This window comes from Arachis duranensis, chromosome 3 (genome assembly GCF_000817695.3).
Source record: "Arachis duranensis cultivar V14167 chromosome 3, aradu.V14167.gnm2.J7QH, whole genome shotgun sequence".
Taxonomy (NCBI): Eukaryota; Viridiplantae; Streptophyta; class Magnoliopsida; order Fabales; family Fabaceae; genus Arachis; species Arachis duranensis.
The window spans coordinates 29068194-29094039 of record NC_029774.3 but is presented as its reverse complement, the minus strand read 5'-3'; the positions used below and the strand labels follow the sequence as shown (position 1 = coordinate 29094039).

The 25846-nt window shown below is 34.7% G+C and overlaps 1 protein-coding gene and 4 pseudogenes across 1 annotated transcript in view; all 5 read right to left on the bottom strand.

The window, feature by feature from the left end:
* Positions 1-2767: 2767 nt before the first annotated feature.
* Positions 2768-6654, bottom strand: LOC107478461 (uncharacterized; annotated as a pseudogene).
* Positions 6655-6795: 141 nt separating this feature from the next.
* Positions 6796-10682, bottom strand: LOC107478460 (uncharacterized; annotated as a pseudogene).
* Positions 10392-16600, bottom strand: LOC107478458 (uncharacterized; annotated as a pseudogene).
* LOC107478459 (uncharacterized) lies at positions 10909-14856 on the bottom strand (annotated as a pseudogene).
* A 276-nt stretch (positions 16601-16876) lies between the features above and the next one.
* The window catches only part of LOC107478399 (uncharacterized), a 66400-nt gene continuing 57430 nt past the window's right edge, over positions 16877-25846 (bottom strand). Inside the window, exon 3 of the mRNA XM_021136744.2 lies at positions 16877-16961. Coding sequence (XP_020992403.2) covers positions 16877-16961 — 85 coding nt within the window. The remainder of the gene's footprint in view (positions 16962-25846) is intronic.

The following is a 25846-nucleotide window of genomic DNA, read 5'->3' as shown; positions in this document are numbered from 1 at the left end:
TGAATTCTAAATTGCGTGCGGTTTAGAACTCACACACTAGCATTTAAAAGCAATGTCACAACTGCACAAAATACACATATACTCACTTATTTTAATGCGCCTAAGATTTTTTAAAGATAAATATGCAAGTTAAAGCAACAAGCAATCAACAAGAAGCATAAGAACTTAGGCGAATAACTAAGTATTTGTGAAGCATAAGGAGGAAAGGGAATCGATTGGATGTGTGAAGGAAATTACAAAGAAAAACTATGCAAAGATCACACTCCAATCAATAAAATCAATCAAAATCAGTTGCATTGCCTATTTGACCAAAAAATAAGGAAGCATGGTCGCTATGTACTTAGGAAACGAAAGGAGGTTAGTGGAAAAAGAGTGAGTTGTCATATACATAGCAAGCATGGTCCCTAGACTTGAAAAATTTTCAGAAATTTAGGAATAGGCAAGCTCACAACCCATCTTCACAAATAAGGTATTATGCCAAAATGAATAGATTTAAGTATGTGCAGAGTACATAGTTAAACAAATAAGGGTCAACATGTGTGCTGAGCGGTTTCTATTGGGAGAAAGCCTTGACCGGGAAAGGTTATGTATGTGTGGCGTGGGTTGGAGAGGATGGTGCCATCAAGTGTGACAACACCGACTCCAATTTTGTTGCCTGAAGCCTCGAATCCCAACGTTATCATTCTCTTCTTTTCAGTTCTCTTCTCCAAACTTTTAAAATTTAAATTTTAAATTTCAATTGGATATCATTTTAAAGAAAAAATAATAATAATTTCAAAATCTTATAATTTGACTATATTAAAAAATAAATTCAAATTAATACCATACAAGTTATAATTATTTTAATAAAATTAAAATGATATGATCCAAATTAAATTAAAATATCAAAATTAAAATACTATATTAAGGGATGCTGTGACAAGTTTATAGCATTCTTAATAGGGTATGCTAGCTAAATACATAGACTACATTTTTCATTGGGAGAAATTTTGCGCCATTATGCATAGACCTTGAACGAGGTTTTCTTTTTCTGTCATCCAATAAAAAACACTGATATGTGCTTCGATCCTTCCCTTTGCTCACCATCACAACTTGCTTGGTTCATCAAGTACCACATAGTCAATCACCAACCATGTAAGTGTGCTATTTAAAGTTCACCGGCATAGATATTTATGCATGCAATAATTCATTAGCCAACAACAAAATCTTAAATGAAGCTCGCTCGGGGTAAACTAGTGATTAGCCAGCTAGATCGGAAACGTGAGAAATAAAAAAAAGAAAACACATACTTATTCGTTATTGGACCAGCTTCTGTGTTTGCTTTCCCCTAAAATTAAGCGTGGTCTAAAAGCTTTGTTTTTTTGTTTTTTGTTTTATTAAAAAAAGCCTTATTTTTAACGTCAGCAATTAATAAGGTGTTCGTTACCCCATTTTTATTTTTTGACTATAAGTAATGGATAATTAAAGTTGTTATACAATTTGTTTCTCTTTGTTTTAGACTTTTATCAAACCAAGTATTACTAAGTAACTAGGTTGCCAATGGTAAAAGTAAGGGATGTGAAATGTGAATTGATCTGTCTCCACCTGGAGATTCTAATTTTAGTATTTTACAGATAATTACATCTTTCAACTTGAAGAATGCTTATCGCTACATCCTTTGATTAACCACAAATTAATATAGTTACCGCCACAGCATATGCGCTTTTGAAAGATGCTTATAAAAATTGACAACGGGCATTGAGCAATTTACATCAGTGAAGTGCATTCGTTTTTTTCACATTGGATGCTAACAAAACCTTTGTATATTATCCTACGTTCTTCTGTTCCTTGCAAAGTTGATAATACTTTGTGCATGGATCTCGGAAGAATAAAGCTATAAAAAAAGCCATCTACATGAAATTTCCACTGTGTTCCGGGCAATGTCTAAGCATTACTTCTGAAGATGGTTTTTAGATGGAATAACACATGCCATGGTTCACAATTAATCAGGTTTTCAGTTTACAACAATAGAGTAATGCAGATACAACCTTAAACTTCTACAAAAAAAAAAAAAGATACAACCTCAAACTACTAACTCAATACATAACCTAAGTTGACTACCTTAGACAATATGTAACATGAAAAAACTATAACCAATACTGTTTAAAGTGATGCCCCAATTGACATTGGTAATGAACCATCTCCTACATCTTGGATCATTGCCATCACTGCACCTCTCTCCACTAATAACAGAATATTAAATAAAAATGAAGAGTTTCATATATAATTTACCATCTTAATAAATTACAAGGTCCTAACGTATAAACTTGAGATTAAAGGCAATCAAACTCAGACCTGCGATTACAGAAGGAAAAACATATTTCAACTCTATTATTAGTTTTTCGGAGTTTCTTTAGCAGAAAATAAAAAAGTAACAAGGCTGATATAAAAAGCAAGCTATAGTTCGATCTCATTAGTTTCACTAAATTCAGTCATATTTGCCAATATTATCCCCATTGGTTTAACACTAACGTAGTTTAAATCATTTTTATCTTATTATTATGCAATAATTCAAGAGAAAGAAGTGTTGCAGGACTCAAGAAATTAACTCATCATTCATTCGTATACTAAAGTTTTCCACCTGAACTCAACTATGGACTAGATGAAACCATACAGTTTATGCTTTACACCCATATGCTTAGTTGAGCACAGATTGATAAGACAATACCTAAAAAATAACAAATCAAATGCTTTTCTCTGCAAGACCATTCAATTTGGTAGAGTTTGCTTATCGCCAGATTGCTTTCACTTCATCTGTTCGGAACCTCTGGGTGAACGTAGAGTCCTCTAGTGGTGGCGATGCACCATAAGCAAATTCAAGGAGACCAGTATAACCTATCATTGCACCATTATCGTTGTAATATCTGTCATCGGTGGCAAACAGCCTCCCACCCCGTTCAGAGCACATTGTTCTCATCATCTTCTGCAAACGCTTGTTGCAGCCCACACCACCAACTATAAGGACATCTTTCGAGTCACAATGAGCCATAGCCCGCTCTCTTATCTCCACAAGAATAGCAAACAGAGTCTCCTGCAATGTTAACATTCTTAGAAATCCAAACTCGCAAATTCATAATTTTATAAAGATAACAACTTACCGAAGAGAAAGGGACCAACAAGCAAATATACCTGCAGAAAGTAGCACATGTCTGCAGGTGTGCACTCGTTATTCTTCAGCTTTTCAACTGCAGTCGCTTCGATGTAACTAAGTATTCTACTAAAAGATACATCCATCCCTTTGACAACATAAGGAATGTTAATAAATTTCTCTCCTTTCTTAGCAAGCTGAAAGGCAAGAAAACCATAGAAAGCAAGTTGAACAGATTGAACCATGAGAACACTAAACCCCAAACTATAAATTCTAAATCATGAGATCACGATCCAATTAAGCGCAATTAGAACACTGCATTTGTACTCCGCTATGCATATTGTATACTTATCTGGATCAAATATTGCTACATTAAAGTTCTTAAATGCATGTGTGACTAATTGATTCATAAAATTTCCATGTTTACATAAGCCTCTAAGTAAAAATTGCTACTTTCAACTAACAAAATGATTAAGGAAAATTGCCAACAATGAATTCATAAAAAACCTGCTCAATGTTGTAACCAGCACTGGGATCATTAGAAAGTGTCAAAAACCTAGCGACGCAATCCATTCAGTTACCAACAGCAATATCAATGGTCTCACCAAAGATTCTATAATGACCCTCATTGTATGCAATGACCTGAGTGTTACCGCCACTAACATAAAGCACAACAGGATCAACGGCACCGGTGACAACCCTACTCATCTCAATATGAGCGACACAGTAGTTGACAGCAACAATGGGCTTCTTCCAAAGCTGAGAGAGGACACGAATGACAATAGCAGAGGCTTGAAGGGGAGCACCCATTCCAGGTCCCTTGGTGTAGCAGATGTAGTCGATGTCATCGGGAGTGACGTTGGCGGTTTCCGAAGCGGATCTGACAGGTGGAAGAACGTGGTGAAAGTGGTGCTGAGCTGTTTCTCTTGGGAGAAAGCCTTGACCGGGAGGGGTTATGTATGTGTGGCGTGGGTTGGAGAGGATGGTGCCGTCAAATGTGACAACACCGACTCCGATTTTGTTGGTTGAACCCTCGAATCCCAACGCTATCATTCTCTTCTTTTCAGTTCTCTTCTCCAAACTTTTAAAATTTAAATTTTAAATTTCAAATGGATACAATTTTAAAGAAAAAAAATTATAATTTCAAAATCTTATAATTTGACTATATTAAAAAATAAATTCAAATTAATACCATACAAGTTAGAATTATTTTAATAAAATTAAAATGATATGATCCAAATTAAATTAAAAAATCAAAATTAAAATAATACTATCCAAATTGTAACAAATTATTTCAATCAAATTCAAAATTATTTTTTGCTATTTATTTAAATAAAAAAGCCATTGTGGGCTAACCTAAGAGCATAAGAGTATGAGACTGAAGCAGAGTGTCCTTGAATTGTTGAAGGACACACATATATATGTATGTTATGCACTTAATTATGACTAATTATCTGATTAAGTGAAAGATTAAAGATTTGAAGGGAGATTAAGCATGCGGATTCATGAGATGACGCATTGCAAATTGCACTGAGTAACTTTGCATTTGGATGGTAAAATCTAACACACAAAAACAAAACAAAACAAAACAAAAGCGAAGGATCCACAAATTGATACGAGGACTTTGCAGATGCATAATGATATCATAAAAATCCCAAGTGAACTTGTGGTCCATCTTTTCCTTTCACCTCATCTAATACCTTGGATTGTATATACATTCCTTGGATTATTATTTTTTAGGACATACATGTGGTATTGCCTAGAAAATTCACTTCTTGGTATCAATTCCATGACATACGAGTCTAGAAGTGATTGACTTAAAAGTAAAATCATATTCAACAATAAAAAAATGGTCAAAATTATTATTTTGGGAAAATATAAGTATGTAACTGTGTGTGACTCCCTTTCACATACTTTAACATCCTCCAACATCATTAAGGGATGCTGTGACAAGTTCATAACATTCTTAATAGGGTATGCTAGCTAAATACATAGACTTCATTTTTCATTGGGAGAAATTTTGCGCCCTTATGTGTAGACCTTGAACGAGGTTTCCTTTTTCTGTCTTCCAATAAAAAACACTAACATGTGCTTCGATCTTTCCCTTTGCTCACCATCACAACTTACTTGGTTCATCAATTTACCACATAGTTAATCACCAGCCATGTAAGTGTGTTATTTAAACTTCACCAGCATAGATATTTATGCATGCAATATTCATTAGCCAACAACAAACTTTTAAATGAAGCTCGTTCGCGGTAAAGTAGTGATTAGCCAGCTATACCGGAAACATGAGAAATCAAAAAAAGAAAACAAATACTTATTCGTTATTGGACCAGCTTCTGTGTTTGCTTTCCCCTAAATTTGAGCGTTGTCTAAAAGCCTTGTTTTTTTGTTTTTTGTTTTATTCAAAAAAGCCTTGTTTTTAACGTCAGCAATTAATAAGGTGTCCGTTATCCCATTTTTATTTTTTAGCTATAAGTAATGGATCATTAAAGTTGTTATACAATTTGTTTCTCTTTGTTTTAGACTTTTATCAAACCAAGTATTACTAAGTAACTAGGTTGCCAACGGTAAAAGTAAGGGATGTGAAATGTGAATTGATCTGTCTCCACCTGGAGATTCTAATTTTAGTCTTTTACAGATAATAACATCTTTCAACTTGAAGAATGCTTATAGCTACATCCTTTGATTAACCAGGAATTAATGTAGTTACCACCGCATCATATGCGCTTTTGAAATATGCTTATAAAAATTGACAACGGACATTGAGTAATTTACATCAGTGAAGTGCATTCGTTTTTTTCACATTGGATACTAACAAAACCTTTGTATATTATCCTACGTTCTTCTGTTCCTTGCAAAGTTGACAATACTTCGTGCATGGATCTCAGAAGAATAAAGCTTTAAAAAAAAGCCATCTACATGAAATTTCCACTGTGTTTCGAGCAATGTCTAAGCGTTACTTCTGAAGATGGTTTTTAAATTGAATAGCACATGCCATGGTTCACAATTACTCAGGTTTTCAGTTTACAACAATAGGGCAACGCAGATACAACCTTAAACTTCTGTGAAAATAAAAAAAATACAACCTTAAACTACTAACTCAATACATAACCTAAGTTGACTACCTTAGACAACATGTAACATGAAAAAACTATAACCAATATTGTTTAAAGGGATGCCCCAATTGACATTGGTAATGAACCATCTCCTACATCTTAGATCAGTGTTATCACTGCACCACTCTCCACTGATAACAGAATACTAAATAAAAATAAAGAGTTTCGTATATAATTTATCATCCTAATAAATTAAAAGGTCCTAATGTATAAACTTGAGCTTGAAGGCAATCAGACTTAGACCTGCAATCACAGAAGAAAAAACATATTTCAGCTCTATTATTAGTTTTTTGAAGTTTCTTTAGCAAAAAACAAAAAAGTAACAACACAGATATAAAAAGCAAGCTACAGTTTGATCTCATTAGTTTCACTAAATTCAGTCGTAATTGCCAATATTATCCCCATTGGTTTAACGCTAACGTAGTTTAAATCATTTTTATCTTATTATTATGCAACAATTCAAGAGAAGAAAGTGTTGCAGGACTCAACAAATTAACTCATCATTCTTTTGTATACTAAAGTTTTTCACCTGAACTCAACTATGGACTAGATGAAACCATACAGTTTATGCTTTACACCCAGATGCTTAGTTGAGCACAGAATGATAAGACAATACTTGAAGAATAACAAATCAAATGCTTTTCTCTGCAAGACCATTCAATTTGGTAGAGTTTGCTTCTCGCCAGATTGCTTTCACTTCATCTGTTCAGAGCACATTTTTCTTATCATCTCCTACAAACGCTCGTTGCAGCCCACACCAGCAACTATAAAGACATCTTTCGAGTCACAATGAGCCATAGCCTGCTCTGTTATCTCCACAAGCATAGCAAACAGAGTCTCCTGCAATGTTAACATTCTTAGAAATCCAAACTCGCAAATTCATAATTTTATAAAGATAACAGCTTACCGAAGAGAAAAGGAGCAGCAAACAAATATACCTGTAGAGAGTAGCACAAGTCTGCAGGTGTGCACTCGTTATTCTTCAGCTTTTCAACTGCAGTTGCTTCGATGTAACTAAGTATTCCACTAAAAGATACATCCATCCCTTTGACAACATAAGGAATGTCAATAAATTTCTCTCCTTTCTTAGCAAGCTGAAAGGCAAGAAAACCATATAAAACAAGTTGAACAGATTGAACCATGAGAACACTAAACCCTAAATCCTAAATTCTAAACCATGAGATCACAATCCAGTTAAGCACAATTATAACACTACATTTGTACTCCTCAATGCATATTGTATACTTATCTGGATCAAAGATTGCTACATTAAAGTTCTTAAATGTGTGACTAATTGATTCATAAAATATCCATGTTTACATAAGCCTTTTAAGTAAAAATTGATACTTTCAACTAACAAAATTATTAAGGAAAATTGCCAACAATGAATTCATAAAAAACCTGCTCAATGTTGTAACCAGGACTGGGATCATTGGAAAGCATCAAAATCCTAGCGAAGCGATCCAAGCAGTTACCAACACCAATATCAATGGTCTCACCAAGGACTCTGTAATGACACTCACTGTATGCAATGACCTGAGTGTTACCGCCACTAATATAAAGCTCAACCAGGTCACCGGCATCGGTGACAATCCTACCCCTCAATATGAGCGACACAGTGGTCGACAGCAACAATGGGCTTCTTCCAAAGCTGAGAGAGGACGTAAACGATGACAGTAGAGGACTGAAAGGGAGCACCCATTCCAGGTCCTTTGGTGTAGCATATGCAGTCGATGTCATTGGGAGTGACGTTGGCGGTTTCCAAAGCGGATCTGACGAGTGGAAGAACGTGGTGAAGGTGGTGCTGAGCGGTTTCTCTGGGGAGACAGCCTTGACTGGGAGGGGTTATGTATGTGTGGCATGAGTTGGAGAGGATGGTGCCATCAAGTGTGACAATACCGACTCCGATTTTGTTGGCTAAATCCTCGAATCCCAACGCTATCATTCTCTTCTTTTCAATTCTCTTCTCCAAACTTTTAAAATTTAAATTTTAAATTTCAATTGGATATAATTTAAAAAAAATAATAATTTCAAAATCTTATAATTTGACTACATTAAAAAATAAATTCAAATTAATACCATAAAAGTATAATTATTTTAATAAAATTAAAATGATATGATCCAAATTAAATTAAAAAATCAAAATTAAAATAATACTATCCAAATTGTAACAAGTTATTTCAATCAAAATCAAAATTATTTTTTGCTATTTATTTAAATAAAAAAGCCATTGTGGGCTAACCTAAGAGCTACGGGGTTATAGAAGCTATAATAAGAGTATGAGTCCGAAGCAGAGTGTCCTTGAATTGTTGGACACACATATATATGTATGTTATGCACTTAATTATGACTAATTATCTGATTAAGTGAAAGATTAAAGATTTAATGGGAGATTAAGCATGCGGATTCATGGGATGGCGCATTGTAAATAGCACTGAGTAACTTTGCATTTGGATGGTAAAATCTAACACACAAAAACAAAACAAAACAAAACAAAAGCAAAGGATCCACAAATTGATACGAGGACTTTGCAGATACATAATGATATCATAAAAAATCCAAGTGAACTTTTGGTCCATCTTTTGCTTTCACCTCATCTAATACCTTGGATTGTATATACATTCCTTGGATTATTATTTTTTAGGTCATATATGTGGTATTGCCTAAATTCACTTCTTGATATCAATTCCATGACATACGAGTCTAGAAGTGATTGACTTAAAAGTAAAATCATATTCAACAATAAAAAAATGGTCAAAATTATTATTTTGGGAAAATATAAGTATGTAACTGTGTGTGACTCCCTTTCACATACTTTAACATCCTCCAACATCATTAAGGGATGCTGTGACAAGTTCATAACATTCTTAATAGGGTATGCTAGCTAAATACATAGACTTCATTTTTCATTGGGAGAAATTTTGCGCCCTTATGTGTAGACCTTGAACGAGGTTTCCTTTTTCTGTCTTCCAATAAAAAACACTAACATGTGCTTCGATCTTTCCCTTTGCTCACCATCACAACTTACTTGGTTCATCAATTTACCACATAGTTAATCACCAGCCATGTAAGTGTGTTATTTAAACTTCACCAGCATAGATATTTATGCATGCAATATTCATTAGCCAACAACAAACTTTTAAATGAAGCTCGTTCGCGGTAAAGTAGTGATTAGCCAGCTATACCGGAAACATGAGAAATCAAAAAAAGAAAACAAATACTTATTTGTTATTGGACCAGCTTCTGTGTTTGCTTTCCCCTAAATTTGAGCGTTGTCTAAAAGCCTTGTTTTTTTTTTTGTTTTTTTTTATTCAAAAAAGCCTTGTTTTTAACGTAGCAATTAATAAGGTGTCCGTTATCTCATTTTTATTTTTTAGCTATAAGTAATGGATCATTAAAGTTGTTATACAATTTATTTCTCTTTGTTTTAGACTTTTAGCAAACCAAGTATTACTAAGTAACTAGGTTGCCAATGGTAAAAGTAAGGGATGTGAAATGTGAATTGATCTGTCTCGACCTAGAGATTCTAATTTTAGTCTTTTACAGATAATAACATCTTTCAACTTGAAGAATGCTTATCACTACATCCTTTGATTATCCATGAATTAATGTAGTTACCGCCGCAGCATATGCGCTTTTGAAAGATGCTTATAAAAATTGACAACGGGCATTGAGTAATTTACATCAGTGAAGTGCATTCATTTTTTTCGCATTGGATGCTAACAAAACATTTGTATATTATCCTACGTTCTTCTGTTCCTTGCAAAGTTGACAATACTTCGTGCATGAATCTCGGAAGAATAAAGCTATAAAAAAAAGCCATTTACATGAAATTTTCACTGTGTTTTGAGCAATGTCTAAGCGTTACTTCTGAAGATGGTTTTTAAATGGAATAGCACATGCCATGGTTCACAATTACTCAGATTTTCAGTTTACAACAATAGGGTAACGCAGATACAACCTTAAACTTCTGTCAAAATAAAAAAAATAATACAACCTTAAACTACTAACTCATTACATAACCCAAGTTTCCTACCATAGACAATATGTAACATGAAAAAACTATAACCAATACTGTTTAAAAGTGATGCCCCAATCGACATTGGTAATGAACCTTCTCCTACATCTTGGAACAGTGCCATCACTGCACCACTCTCCACTGATAACAGAATGTTAAATAAAATTGAAGAGTTTCATATATAATTTACCATCCTAATAAATTACAAGGTCCTAATGTATAAACTTGAGCTTGAAGGCAATCAGACTCAGACCTGCAATCATAGAAGAAAAAAAATATTTCAACTCTATTATTAGTTTTTCGGAGTTTCTTTAGCAAAAAACAAAAAAGTAACAACACAGATATAAAAAGCAAGCTACAGTTTGATCTCATTAGTTTCACTAAATTCAGTCGTAATTGCCAATATTATCCCCATTGATTTAACGCTAATGTAGTTTAAATCATTTTTATCTTATTTTTATGCACCAATTCAAGAGAAGGAAGTGTTGCAGGACTCAACAAATTAACTCATCATTCATTTGTGTACTAAAGTTTTCCACCCGAACTCAACTATGGATTAGATGAAACCATACAGTTTATGCTTTACACCCAGATGCTTAGTTGAGCACAGAATGATAAGATAATACCTGAAAAATAACAAATCAAATGCTTTTCTCTGCAAAACCATTCAATTTGGTAGAGTTTTCTTCTCGCCAGATTGCTTTCACTTCATCTGTTCGGAACTGCTGGGTGAACGTAAAGTCCTTTAGTGGTGTCGACACACCATAAGCAAATTCAAGGAGACCAGTATAAGCTATGATTGCCCTATTGTCGATGCAATATCTGTCATCGGTGGCAAACAGCCTCCCACCCTGTTCAGAGTACATCGTTCTCATCATCTCCTGCAAACGCTCGTTGCAGCCCACACTAGCAACTATAAGGATACCTTTCGAGTCTCAATGAGCCATAGCCCGCTTTGTTATCTCCACAAGCATAGCAAATAGAGTCTCCTGCAATGTTAACATTCTTAGAAATTCAAACTCGCAAATTCATAATTTTATAAAGATAACAGCTTACCGAAGAGAAAGGGAGCAGCAAACAAATATACCTGCAGAGAGTAGCACAAGTCTACAGGTGTGCACTCATTATTCTTCAGCTTTTCAACTGCAGTCGCTTCGATGTAACTAAGTATTCCACTAAAAGATACATCCATCCCTTTGACAACATAAGGAATGTCAATAAATTTCTCTCCTTTCTTAGCAAGCTAAAAGGCAAGAAAACCATATAAAGGAAGTTGAACAAATTGAACCATGAGAACACTAAACCCTAAACCTTAAATTCTAAACATGAGATCACAATCCAGTTAAGCGCAATTATAACACTACATTTGTACTCGTCTATGCATATTGTATACTTATCTGGATCAAAAATTGCTACATTAAAGTTCTTAAATGTGTGACTAATTGATTCATAAAATTTCCAAGTTTACATAAGCATTTAAGTAAAAATTACTACTTTCAACTAACAAAATGATTAAGGAAAATTGGCAACAATTAATTCATTAAAAACCTGCTCAACATTGTAACCAGGACTGGGATCATTGGAAATCATCAAAACCCTAACGAAGCGATCCAAGCAGTTACCAACAGCAATATCAATGGTCTCACCAAAGATTCTATAACGACCCTCATTTTATGCAATGACCTGAGTGTTACCGTCACTAACATAAAGCACAACAGGGTCAATGGCATCGGTGACAACCCTACCCATCTCAATATGAGCGACACAGTGGTCGACAGCAACAATGGGCTTCTTCCAAAGCTGAGAGAGGATGTAAACGATGACAGTAGAGGCCTGAAGGGGAGCACCCATTCCAGGTCCTTTGGTGTAGCAGATGCAGTCGATGTCATTGGGAGTGACGTTGGCGGTTTCCAAAGCGGATCTGACGAGTGGAAGAACGTGGTGAAGGTGGTGCTGAGCGGTTTCTCTGGGGAGACAGCCTTGACTGGGAGCGGTTATGTATGTGTGGCATGGGTTGGAGAGGATGGTGTCGTCAAGTGTGACAATACCGACTCCGAATTTGTTGGCTAAATCCTCGAATCCCAACGCTATCATTTTCTTCTTTTCAGTTCTCTTCTCCAAACTTTTAAAATTTAAATTTTAAATTTTAATTGGATATAATTAAAAAAAATAATTTCAAAATCTTATAATTTGACTACATTAAAAAATAAATTCAAATTAATACCTTACAAGTTATAATTATTTTAATAAAATTAAAATGATATGATCCAAATTAAATTAAAAAATTAAAATTAAAATAATACTATCCAAATTGTAACAAATTATTTCAATCAAAATCAAAATTATTTTTTGCTATTTATTTAAATAAAAAAGCTATTGTGGACTAACCTAAGAGCTACGGGGTTATAGAAGCTCTAATAAGAGTATGATACCGAAGCAGAGTGTCCTTAAATTTGTTGAAGGACACACAAATATATGTATGTTATGCACTTAATTATGACTAATTATCTGATTAAGTGAAAGATTAAAGATTTGAAGGGAGATTAAGCATGCGAATTCATGGGATGGCGCATTGCAAATAGCACTGAGTAACTTTGCATTTGCATGGTAAAATCTAACACACAAAAACAAAACAAAACAAAACAAAAGCAAAGGATCCACAAATTGATACGAGGACTTTGCAGATACATAATGATATCATAAAAAATCCAAGTGAACTTGTGGTCCATCTTTTCCTTTCACCTCATCTAATGCCTTGGATTGTACACACATTCCTTAGATTATTATTTTTCAGGACATACATGTGGTATTGCCTAGAAAATTCACTTCTTGGTATCAATTCCATGACATACTAGTCTAGAAGTGGTTTGTCTAAAAGTAAAAGCATATTCAACAATAAAAAACATGGTCAAAATTATTATTTTGTGAAAATGTAAGTATGTAACTATGTGTGACTCCCTCTCACATACTTTAACATCCTCCAACATCATTATGGGATGTTGTGACAAGTTCATAACATTTTTAATAGGGTATGCTAGCTAAACAAATAGATTACATTTTTCATTGGGAGAAATTTTGCGCCCTTGTGTGTAGACCTTGAACGAGGTTTTCTTTTTCTGTCTTCCAATAAAAAGAAAACTGACATGTGCTTCGATCATTCCCTTTGCTCACCATCACAACTTGCTTGGTTCATCAAGTACAACATAATCAATCACTAAACATGTAAGTGTGTTATTTAAAGTTCACCGGCATAGATATTTATGCATGCAATAATTCATTAGCCAACAACAAACTCTTAAATGAAGCTCGTTTGTAGTAAACTAGTGATTAGCCAGCTAGACCTGAAACATGAGAAATCAGAAAAAAGAAAACACATACTTATTCGTTATTGGACCAGCTTCTGTGTTTGCTTTTTCCTAAAATAGAGCGTGGTCTAAAAGCTTTGTTTTTTTTTTATTTTTGTTTTATTCAAAAAAGCCTTGTTTTTAACGTTAGCAATTAATAAGGTGTCCGTTACCCCATGTTTATTTTTTAGCTATAAGTAATGGATAATTAAAGTTGTTATACAATTTGTTTCTCTTTGTTTTAGACTTTTAGCAAACCAAGTATTACTAAGAAACTAGGTTGCCAATGGTAAAAGTAAGGGATGTGAAATGTGAATTGATCTGTCTCCACCTGGAGATTCTAATTTTAGTCTTTTACAGATAATAACATATTTCAACTTGAAGAATGCTTATTGCTACATCCTTTGATTAACCACGAATTAATGTAGTTACCGCCGTAGCATATGCGCTTTTGAAAGATGCTTATAAAAATTGACAACGGGCATTGAGTAATTTACATCAGTGAAGTGCATTTGTTTTTTTCACATTGGATGCTAACAAAACCTTTGTATATTATCCTATGTTCTTCTATTCCTTGCAAAGTTGATAATATTTCGTGCATGGATCTCGGAAGAATAAAGCTATAAAAAAGCCATCTACATGAAATTTCCACTGTGTTTTGAGAAATGTCTAAGCGTTACTTCTAAATATGGTTTTTAAATGGAATAGCACATGCCATGGTTCACAATTAATCAGGTTTTCAGTTTACAACAACAGGGTAATGCAGATACAACCTTAAACTTCTGTCAAAATAAAAAAAAAGATACAACCTTAAACTACTAACTCAATACATAACCTAAGTTGCCTACCTTAGACAATATGTAACATGAAAAAACTATAACCAATATTGTTTAAAAGTGATGCCCCAATTGACATTGGTAATGAACCTTCTGCTACATTTTGGATCAGTGCCATCACTGCACCACTCTCCACTGATAATAGAATATTAAATAAAAATAAAGAGTTTCATATATAATTTACCGTCATAATAAATTACTTGGTCCTAATGTATAAACTTGAGCATGAAGGCAATCAGACTCAGACCTGCAATCACAGAAGGAAAAACATATTTTAACTCTATTATTAGTTTTTCGGAGTTTCTTTAGCAAAAAACAAAAAAGTAACAAGACAGATATAAAACACAAGCTACAGTTCGATCTCATTAGTTTCGCTAAATTCAGTCGTAATTGCCAACATTATCCCCATTGGTTTAACGCTAACGTAGTTTAAATCATTTGAAGTGTTGCAGGACTCAACAAATTAACTCATCATTCATTCGTGTACTAAAGTTTTCCACATAAACTCAACTATGGACTAGATGAAATCATACAGTTTATGCTTTACACCCAGATGCTTAATTGAGCACAGAATGATAAGACAATACCTGAAGAATAACAAATCAAATGCTTTTCTCTGCAAGACCATTCAATTTGGTAGAGTTTGCTTCTCGCCAGATTGCTTTCACTTCATCTGTTCGGAACCGCTGGGTGAACGTAGAGTCCTCTTGCAGTGTCGACGTACCTTAAACAAATTCATGGAGACCAATATAAGCTATTATTGTACCATTGTCGATGCAATATCTGTCATCGGTGGCAAACAGCCTTCCTCCCTGTTCAGAGCACATTGTTCTCATCATCTCCTGCAAACGCTTGTTGCAGCCCACAACACAAACTATAAGGACATCTTGCGAGTCACAATGAGCCATAGCCTGCTTTGTATCTCCATAAGCATAGCAAACAGAGTCTCATGCAATCTTAACATTCTTAAAAATCCAAACTCACAAATTCATAATTTTATAAAGATAACAGCTTACCGAAGAGAAAAGGAGCAGCAAGCAAATATACCTGGAGATAGTAGCACAAGTTTGTAGGTGTGCACTTGTTATTCTTCAGCTTTTCAACTGCAGTTGCTTTCATGTAACTAAGTATTCCACTAAAAGATACATCCATCCCTTTGACAACATAAGGAATGTCAATAAATTTCTCTCCTTTCTTCGCAAGCTGAAAGGCAAGAAAACCATATAAAGCAAGTTGAACAGATTGAACCATGAGAACACTAAACTTTAAACCCTAAATTCTAAACCATGAGATCACAATCCAGTTAAGCGCAATTATAACACTACATTTGTACTCCTCTATGCATATTGTATACTTATCTGGATCAAAGATATCTACATTAAAGTTCTTAAATGTGTGACTAATTTATTCATAAAATTTCCATGTTTACATAAGCCTTTAAGTAAAAATTGCTACTTTCAAATAACAAAATAATTAAGGAAAATGCCAACAATGAATTCATAAAAAACTTGCTCAATGTTGTAACCAGGACTGGGATCATTGGAAAGTGTCAAAACCCTAGCGAAGTGATCCAAGCAGTTACCAACAGCAATATTAATGGTCTCACCATAGATTCTGTAATGACCCATACTGTATGCAATGACCTGAGTGTTACCGCCACTAACATAAAGCACAACAGGGTCAACGACACCAGTGACAACCCTACCCATCTCAATATGAGCGACACAGTGGTTGACATCAACAATGGGATTCTTCCAAAGCTGAGAGAGGACGCGAACAACGACAGCAGAGACCTAAAGGGGAGCACCCATTCCAGGTCCCTTGGTGTCGCAGATGCAGTCAATGTAATTGGGAGTGACGTTGGCGGTTTCCAAAGCGGATCTGACGTGTGGAAGAACATGGTGAAGGCAGTGCTGAGCGGTTTCTCTTGGGAGAAAGCCTTGACTGGGGAGGGTTATGTATATGTGGCGTTAGTTGGAGGGGATGGTGCCGTCAAGTGTGACAACACCGACTTCGATTTTGTTGGCTAAATCCTCGAATCCCAACGCTATCATTCTCTTCTTTTCAGTTCTCTTTTCCAAACTTTTGAAATTTAAATTTTAAATTTCAATTGGATATAATTTTAAAGAAAAAATAATAATAACGCTAGCCATTGTGGGCTAACCTAAGAGCTACGGGGTTATAGAACACTAAACCATGAGAACCATGAGAACACTAAACCCTAAACTCTAAATTCTAAACCATGAGATCACGATCCAATTAAGCGCAATTATAACACTACATTTGTACTCCTCTATGCATATTATATACTTATCTGGATCAAAGATTGCTACATTAAAGTTTTTAAATGTGTGACTAATTGATTCATAAAATTTCCATGTTTACATAAGCCTTTAAGTAAAAATTGCTACTTTGAACTAACAAAATGATTAAGGAAAATTGCCAACAATGAATTCATAAAAAAGATGTTCAATGTTGTAACCAGGACTGGGATCATTGGAAAGTGTCAAAACCCTAGCGAAGTGATGAACGGATATTTTATATGCTTTTTGGCATCATTTTCATATAGTTTTTAGCATGTTTTATTTAATTTTTATTAAGTTTTAATAGGTTTTTTTGTAAAATTCACATTTTTGAATTCTACTTTGAGTTTGTGTATTTTTATATAATTTCAGGTATTTTCTGGCTGAAATTAAGGAACTGGAGCAAAAGTCTGATTCAGAGGCAGAGAAAACATTGCAGATGCTGTTCGGATCTGACCTCCTTGCACTCGAAAGAGCTTTTCTGAAGCTACAGAAGCCCAAATGGAGCAATCTTAACGAATATTGAAAGCTGACTTCTAGAGCTTTCCAGCAATGTATAATTGTCTATACTTTGCTTCAAAATTGAAGGCCCAAAACTGGCGTCCAACGCTAGCTTCCTGCCCAGTCCAGGCGTCCAGCGCCCAAAGGAGGAGACCAGCATCCAAACACCCAAAGAGGACCTCCTAGCCAGCGTTCAACACCTTAGAGACCTCATAGCACGTGGATCTCATCAAAGCTTAGCCCAAAACACTCACCAAGTGGCCTTCGGAAGCAGATTTTAGCACTAAAAGACTGTTTTACCCTTTTTATGTAATCCTTAGTCATTAGTTTAGTATTAAAGGGAGAGATCACACTTGTTTAGGATCTCTTCTATCATATTTCGAATTACACATTGTATTCTCTATCAGTGTGAGTTTCTAAACCTCCTAGGTTGAAGGGAGGAACCCTGCTGAGTTTTATGGATCAATAAAAGTATTATTGTTCCTTTTCAATCCATGTTTGATTCAACTCTAAGATGTATCTTCGTTCTTCAACTTGATGAATGAGATGACCCGTGACAACCATCTTCGTTCTTCATTCTAAGACCACGTGCCTAACAACCACCCTTGTTCTTCTTGGGTTCGTGTGAATACTTAAGTGGAAAGCATCGAACCGCCAGCTTGATTATACATCTCTTAGACGGCTAATCCACGACTTCGTTGGGGACTTCTCGAGACACTAGTTCAGCCGAGGTATAGGGAGATCAGGGTCTCTGTGGTAGAGGTTAGAACCAAAGGCACTGCATCCTCTGATCCAGAAGATTCGACCTTGTCTGTGGCGTTTTGAGTAGGATCACCAAAGAGAATGAACTGTAGGAGCTTCACCTTCAATCAAACTGGATCCGCACTAACCCTGGGGTTCAGATCTGGAGGAGTATTGGCGGCTGCTCAAACCAGCGTCAATCAAATACAGCCTACCATAGAAGAAATCATTCACAGTTGAAGAAGATAGTAAGACAAGAGTTAATTCAGAAGGAGAAGGCATCTCCAAGCCTTAACCACCTTCTTATCATAGTTTACACTATTTCTGAGTTCTGATTGCCCTTTTCTCTTTATTCCTTTTATGCAATCACAAACATACCAACATCTCCTACTCACTTGACTAAGATCTGCAAGATAACTATAACTTGCTTCAAACCACAATCCTCGTGGGATAGACCCTGACTCGCTCAGGTAATACTTGGACAACCCAATGCACTTGCTGGTTCAGTTGTATGAAGTGTGGGGATTTGTGCACCAAATTTTTGGCGCCTCTATCGGGGATTCTTCGAGTTTGGACAACTGACGAATTATCTTGTTCCTTAGATTAAGTATTGTCTTTAATTTTGTTAGAGTCTTTTATTTTTATTTTCTTCTTCTTTTTTTTCGAAAAAAATAAAAAAAAATTAAAAAAATTCTTTTCTTTGTTTAATTTTTTGTTTTAGTTTGAGTCTTTTGTTTTTGTTCTTGTTGAAATTTTTGAAATTTTTTAGTCTTTCTTTCTAAAAATTTTCAAAATAGTTTCTTTATTTAAATCTTGTGTCAATCTTTAAGTTTGGTGTCTTCTTTTGTCTTTTCTTTGAAATTTTCAAAAATTGTCTTTGGTTTTCAAAATTTTTAAGTTTGGTGTCTTTTGCATGTTTTTGTTTTCTTTGAATTTTTTGAGTTTTATTCTTGGTGTTCTTCTTGATCTTCAAAGTATTCTTGTTTTTCTTTTTGTTTTGATATTAAAATTTTTAAGTTTGGTGTCTCTTTGTGTTTTTCTTGTTAATTTTCGCACACTAGGTCCCTTTATATCTAAAAATTTTAAGTTTGGTGTCTTTTTGTTGTTTTTCTCTTTTTTCATTAAATTTAAAAATAAAAAATTTCTTTTCTATCTTTATTTTAATTAAATTTTCGAAAATTACAATAAAAATTCAGATTTGAATTTTAAATTTTTATCTTATCTTATCTTATTTTTCAATTTTCAAAATCTTATCTTATCTTTTTATCTTTCTTTAAAATTCAAAATTCAAAAATCTTATCTTATTTTATTTCAAATTTAAATTTTAAAATTCAAATTTCAAAAAATCAAACTTTTTTTAAAAATTCAAATCTTTTTCAAATCTTTATCTTGTTGTTTTTTTCAAAATTCAAAATTTAAAATTTAAAATTTTAAAATTTTCAAATTCAAATTTCAATTTCAAAATTCAAAATTTAAAATTTAATTTTTAAATTTCAAATTTTAAATTCAAATATTTTCTAATCTTCCATCTTATCTTATTTTCAAATCTTTCTTAATTAGTTACTTATCTTCTTTCTTCTTTTTCAAAACTTCCTAACTAATTCTTCTCTCTCCTAATTTTCAAAAATCCTTCTTCTATTTCTCTTTCTTCTTTTTCGAAATTCATAATTAAATTTTTAATTTCTTTTAATTAATTAATCTTTATTTTTGAATCTAATTAATAAATAAAATCAAAATAAAAATATTTTAATTACAATTTACATCCTTATTCCTTAATCCTTCTTCTTCTACCTTTCTTCATCATGAACCCGAATGGGAATGGAGAGTTTAAAAGAACTCAGGGGTCCTATACAAACCCCACTGCTGACTTCTATGGAAGAAGTATTAGCATACCTCACACCAGAGCAAGTAGCTTTGAACTAAACCCTCAACTCGTTACCATAATGCAGCAAAACTGCAAGTATTCTGGACTTTCGCAGGAAGAACCTACTGAGTTTCTGGCAGATTTCTTAAAGATTACTGACACAGTATACAATGAGGGAGTAGACCAAGATGTCTACAGACTATTGATCTTTCCTTTTGCTGTAAAGGACCAAACAAAGAGGTGGTTAGATAACCAGCCCATATCTAGCTTGAAAACTTGGAAACAGTTAGTAGACAAGTTTTTAAATCAATACTTCCCTCCAAAGAAGCTAACTAGTTGAGACTGGACATCCAAGGCTTCAAACAAGGAGATAATGAATCTCTTCATGATGCCTGGGGGAGATATAGAAGGATGTTAAGAAAATGTCCCACTGAAATATTTTCAGAATGAGTACAGTTAGACATCTTCTACTATGGACTTTCAGACATGGTTAGAATGTCTTTGGACCACTCTGCTGGTGGTTCTATACATATGAGAAAGACCATTGAAGAGGCTCAAGAGCTTATTGAGACAGTTGCCACTAATCAACATCTGTACTCATCTACTGAGACTTCTATAAAAGGATAGGTTAAGGCAATATCTACTGAACCTAACCCTCCAGAATAGGATAGCCCATTGACTCAGCAACTGCACGCCCTTGCCCAGCAACTACTGGAACTGCAAGAAGCTTTGCGAGAAACTCAATCTTCTAACAGGAATGTAAAAGCCCAGCTGAGTCAAACAAGGCAGCAGTTATCTAAGCAGATAATAGAGGAATGCCAGGCTATTCAACTGAGGAGTGGGAAATCCTTAAACACCCAACCTCAGTATAGCAAGAAAGAAAAGCTAACAGAGGAACACCAAACTGATGTCCAAGATGTCTCTGAGGGCATTGAATGCCCAAAGAGGAATGTCATTGGCATTCAACGCCAAGAAGGGGAATCCATCCCTGGCGTTGAACACCCAACGGGGGCAGTGTCCCTGGCGTTGAATGCCAGAAAGGGGGCAGCAACAAGGGCATTGAATGCCCTAGCAAGGGAGGCCAGTCACATACTAATAATAACCCTCCTAAGCAAGCCAGTAACCCCCCTTCCAATACACACGGCACTCAGCCTTCATCAACCAAGATTGATGAATATAAGGCTAAGATGCCATTTCCTCAAAAACTCTGTCAAGAGAAAAAAGATAAATAGTTTGCCCGCTTTGCGGATTATCTCAGAACTTTAGAGATCAAGATCTCATTTGCAGAGACTCTTGAATAGATACTGATGAGAGGACTTTTGCGCGGTCTAGAATTCAGAATAAATTCCCGTTGCAAGTATAGCTTCTAAACCAACAAAAGTCCTTTCATACAAACGTTTTGGTTGTCACAAGTAACAAACCCCTTAAAAATTGATAACCGAGTATTTAAACCTCGGGTCGTCTTCTCAAGGAACTGCAGGGAGGTATGTTCTTATTGTTGGCTATAAAGGTTGTAAATCGGGGTTGGGAGTGAGGAATAAATATGACAACTAATTTAAATGGCAATTAAAATAAATAAATACTATAAAGCAAACTTTTGGCAAGGTATGAGAAATTAGAAGTCCAGACTTAGTTATCCTTATCAATAATAATGAAAGTTGAATATTAATTCCACTTAGTCAACCTTTTCTAAAGCAAAGGAAAGTCAAGGGATTAATTAGTTTGACCTTCGAATCCTATTTATTTCCTAAGAAAAGATTGGGATTATTGAAGTTCAGTTCAATTAGTAAAGACAACAGTTATCAATTATATTGAGCTAAGATAACTACTGAGTTACTGATTTCTTAACCAATACCAAAAGGGGAGAAAGTAAAATTGCTGGAATAAAAATGGCCTTAGATGGGAAGCAACAGTAACATAAATTAAAGAGAGCAATTATAAACGGAAATACCTCAAATAACATTAATTCAAAGAATCTGGAATATAGACGAATTCATAAATTAAATGGCAAAAGTAAATAATCAACTAAAATAATGGCATGAATAAAAGTGAAAGGGAAGCTTAAAGTAAAGGAATATTAAACCTGAGATTGAGAGTCACTCCTAAAAATAAGAGAAGTCCTAAATCCTAATCTTAAGAGAGAGAGGAGAGAAACTCTCTCAAAACTAAATCTAAATCATGAGAAGTAACTAAATTGGCGAGCTCTCCTTGAATGGATGCATTCCCACACTTTATAATCACTAATCTGTGCTTTCTGTACTTGGATTTGGGCCAAAAAGGGCTTCAGGATTTGCTATGAGCATTTTCTGCAATTTCTGGTGTGTGGCCCCTGTCACGCGTCCGCGTGGGTCACGCAGTCGCGTCATCTGGAGTTTTCCTTGGCACGCGGTCGCGTCAGTCATGCGGCCGCGTCATAGGTGTTCTTCTTTAGGCGCGCGATCGCGTCAGTCATGCGGCCGCGTCGCTGCTTCTTCGCGCTTGGCATGCGGCCGCGTCGTCCATGCGATAACGTGGATGCCAGTTTCTTCAAGAACTCCGTTTTGTGCTTTCCTTCCATTTTTGTATGTTTCCTTTCCATCCTTTAAGTTATTCCTGGCTTAGAAGATCTGAAACTACTCAACACACTAATCACGACATCGAATGAAAATAAAGGTAATTAAAATAATTAATTTTAAAGCATAGGAAACATGTTTTTCACATACATCACATAATAAGGAAGGGAAAGTAAAACCATGCAATTAATATGAATAAGTGGGTGAAGGATTGAATAAATCACTCAAACTAAGCACACAATATATCACAAAATATGGGTTTATCAACCTCCCCACACTTAAACAATAGCATGTCCTCATGCTAAATCCAAGGTAAAGAGTAAGGTAAGGTTAAAGTGGTGGAATTTTATGCAATGCAATCTATTCTAAATGCAACTACCTAAATGAGTCATGCAATTCTAATTATTTTATTCACTCATATATAAAGCTTACATGTAGTTAAATTAATTCACATTCTCAAGGAAACATATATACATAGCCAACCTTAGATAATATTAAAGCACTTTTACAATTGAGATGGAAAAGAAAAATATTTTATAAACTTGCAAGACAATTAGTAATTTAAGCACAGATATATGTTGATGAGCTATTGAACCCTCACTGGATTTTGTGTTTACTCTCTAGTCACTCAGTGTTTATTGGGTTAATCACTCTATTCTTCTTTTTATTCTTACTTTCTATAACCTTGTTCTTCATCTAACCAATCAACAATGATAGAATATAGGTATACAAAAATCATGAGGTCTTTAATTAAGGTTGTAATGGGGCCAAGGTAAAGGTAGGAGTATATGTATAAGGCTAAGTGTGCTAATTAAGTGAATCCTTGATTAGTCTAAGATCTCACCTAACATACATACTTTGTAAAGCAAAGCTTCCTTACCTATTTTTCCATATTTTTCCCACTTTTCATGTTACAAGCTCATGTCTCATTTTGATTCTTATCCCATGTGCATTGTTTTCATTTTGCAATTGGGGAATTCTCTTGTATCCCCTTTATATTTTAATGCACATGGTAATATAATTACTTTAATTTTACATGAGCATGTTTCCCAAAATTTTTATTTTGAATCATTTTATTCCTTTCAACTTCCTACCCTTTGTTTTTATCATCCATGTTCCCAATAGGTTTCCCCACACTTAAACAATGCACAATTTCTATCTTAAGCTAACCAAGGATTCAACTTGGGATATTTAATTTTGTTTTTCTGCTTAAGGCTAGTAATGTGGTTATAAAACAAGGGGATTTAAAGGCTCAAGGGGGCTAATAAGGGTGATGTAAAAGGTAGGTTAATTTTTGGGACAAGTGGGTTAGGATCAAACAATGACCTCAATCACTTTCTTGGTATGTATCTATATTCTACAACTGGACATATAGACTAAAACAAAGTAAAGAACATCAGAAGAAAAAGAAGGGAAACACACAGGAATAAAATTATGGTTTGAATGTAACCATACAATTAAGCTCAAAACTCACAGGCTGTGTGTTCTCTAACTCAAACATCATATATCATTCATATATGTCATGCAGGTTTAGTCAAAAATTCCCATTATTCTCAATGTAAAAATTAAGATGGCTTTAAAATTTAAGTGTATCTCCTTGATGAAATGTTGTTAACTAACTAACATGTAATGCTACATATACAAGGTGTATGGATTTGATTCTGTTATGTTCAAGTCTCTAGTTTACTTCCTTTTTATATTTTTCCAATTTAAACTAAGTTGTCTTATGTTAAAAAGGGTAAACTATACTAATTAATCCACATTATTCTATAACTAATAAGTTAGAATTGCAACTAAACTAAATAACTAAAATATGAACTAAAGTGCAAAATGCAGAAATAGAGTGAAAATACATGAAAGTAGCAATGTATAAGTACTCAGAAAATAAAAATAAAAATAAAGAAAAAAATACAGAAAAATATCCAAAATAAAAGGAAAAGAGTCTGTAGTGGTTCACCAAAATAATATGCCAGAGATGGCGACCTCCCCACACTTAAAATGAAGCATCGTTCCTAATGCTCACTCAAGTAGGCTGTGAAGGGGTGTCATCACTGGAAGGGATGGTAGCTGGAGTCTCTGTGGTGGTGAGCTGAGGATTCGGCTGCTGCAGAGGAGGTGCTGACTGGATAGGAAGCTCAGGATCTGCAGCCTGAATCGGATGTGGAACCTCTGCCTGTGGTGCAACCTGCTCTGTGCCTGCTGCTCTGTCTCTCTCTGTGGACAGGTCTCCTCCTCGTGCTCATTCGCCTCCTCCTCAGATGGCTCTGATGGTGTGTCAGGCTCGGAGGGGATGTCACTGACAAACCCCATTTTGACGGTTTATCTTGTATTGATTTTAAGAGATTTTATGACCTTTTACCCACATTTATCCATTGAAATAGCATGGTTTTGTATATTCTCCTTTAATTGTACTTAAGAGTGAAAACATGCTTTTTAGGACTTAAAATAGCTAAATCTAATTCTCCTTGATTCTATTAGATGCCTTGATATGTTTGTTAAGTGATTTAAGGTTTAGGAGGAAAATATTGGATCAAGGGAATGAAGAAAGAAATCATGAAAAGTTGGAGAACTCATGAAGAAATGAAAGAACCAGAAAGCTGTCAAGCCGACCTTTTCGCACTTAAACGACCATAACTTGAGCTACAGAGGTCCAAATGATGCGGTTCCAGTTGGGTTAGAAAGCTAACATCTGGGGCTTCGCAACGATATAATATTTGCCCTAGTTGCACTGCAGATAGGGACGCGTACGCGCACTATACGTGCACGCGTCGTTGTGCCACCTGGTTCACTTAATGCAATCCGTGGGCCAGCGAATTCTCAAGCCTTGTGGGCCCAATCCAACTCATTTCTGATGCTATTTAAGTCAAAGATCGAAGAGGGATGAGAGATCTAGTTACCATTAGTCATAGTTTAGTTTTAGAAGTAGTTTCTAGAGAGAGAAGCTCTCACTTTTCTCTAGGATTAGGATTAGGATTAGGCTTAGTTCTTAGATCTAGATTTCAATTCATCTTCTTCTACTTCTACATCTCAATTCCTTGTTGTTACATTCCTTCTTCTTCCATTCTTTTATTGTAATTTCCTTTATGTTGTTCTTATACTTTGTTGTAGATCTACTATGTTCCTTCCATTTCCTTTCAATTCAATTCAAAGTAAATCATAATAATTGTGTTCCTTTTGATTTGTGTTGTTAATTCCTTTCAATAATTGCTGTTAGATTTTGTTCTTGTTGTTGATTTACTATGTTTTCCTTTTATGCCTTTCAAGTGTTTGATGAAATGCTTGGTTGGATTTTAGAGTAGAATTTTATACTCTTGGCTTGGAAAGGTAACTTAGGAACTCTTGAGTTACTAATGTCCAAGTAATTGATGATTGGGAGCCATTTAATCTAGTTCTCACTAATTGAATTAGTGTAGAGCTAGGACTTATGGACTCGGATTG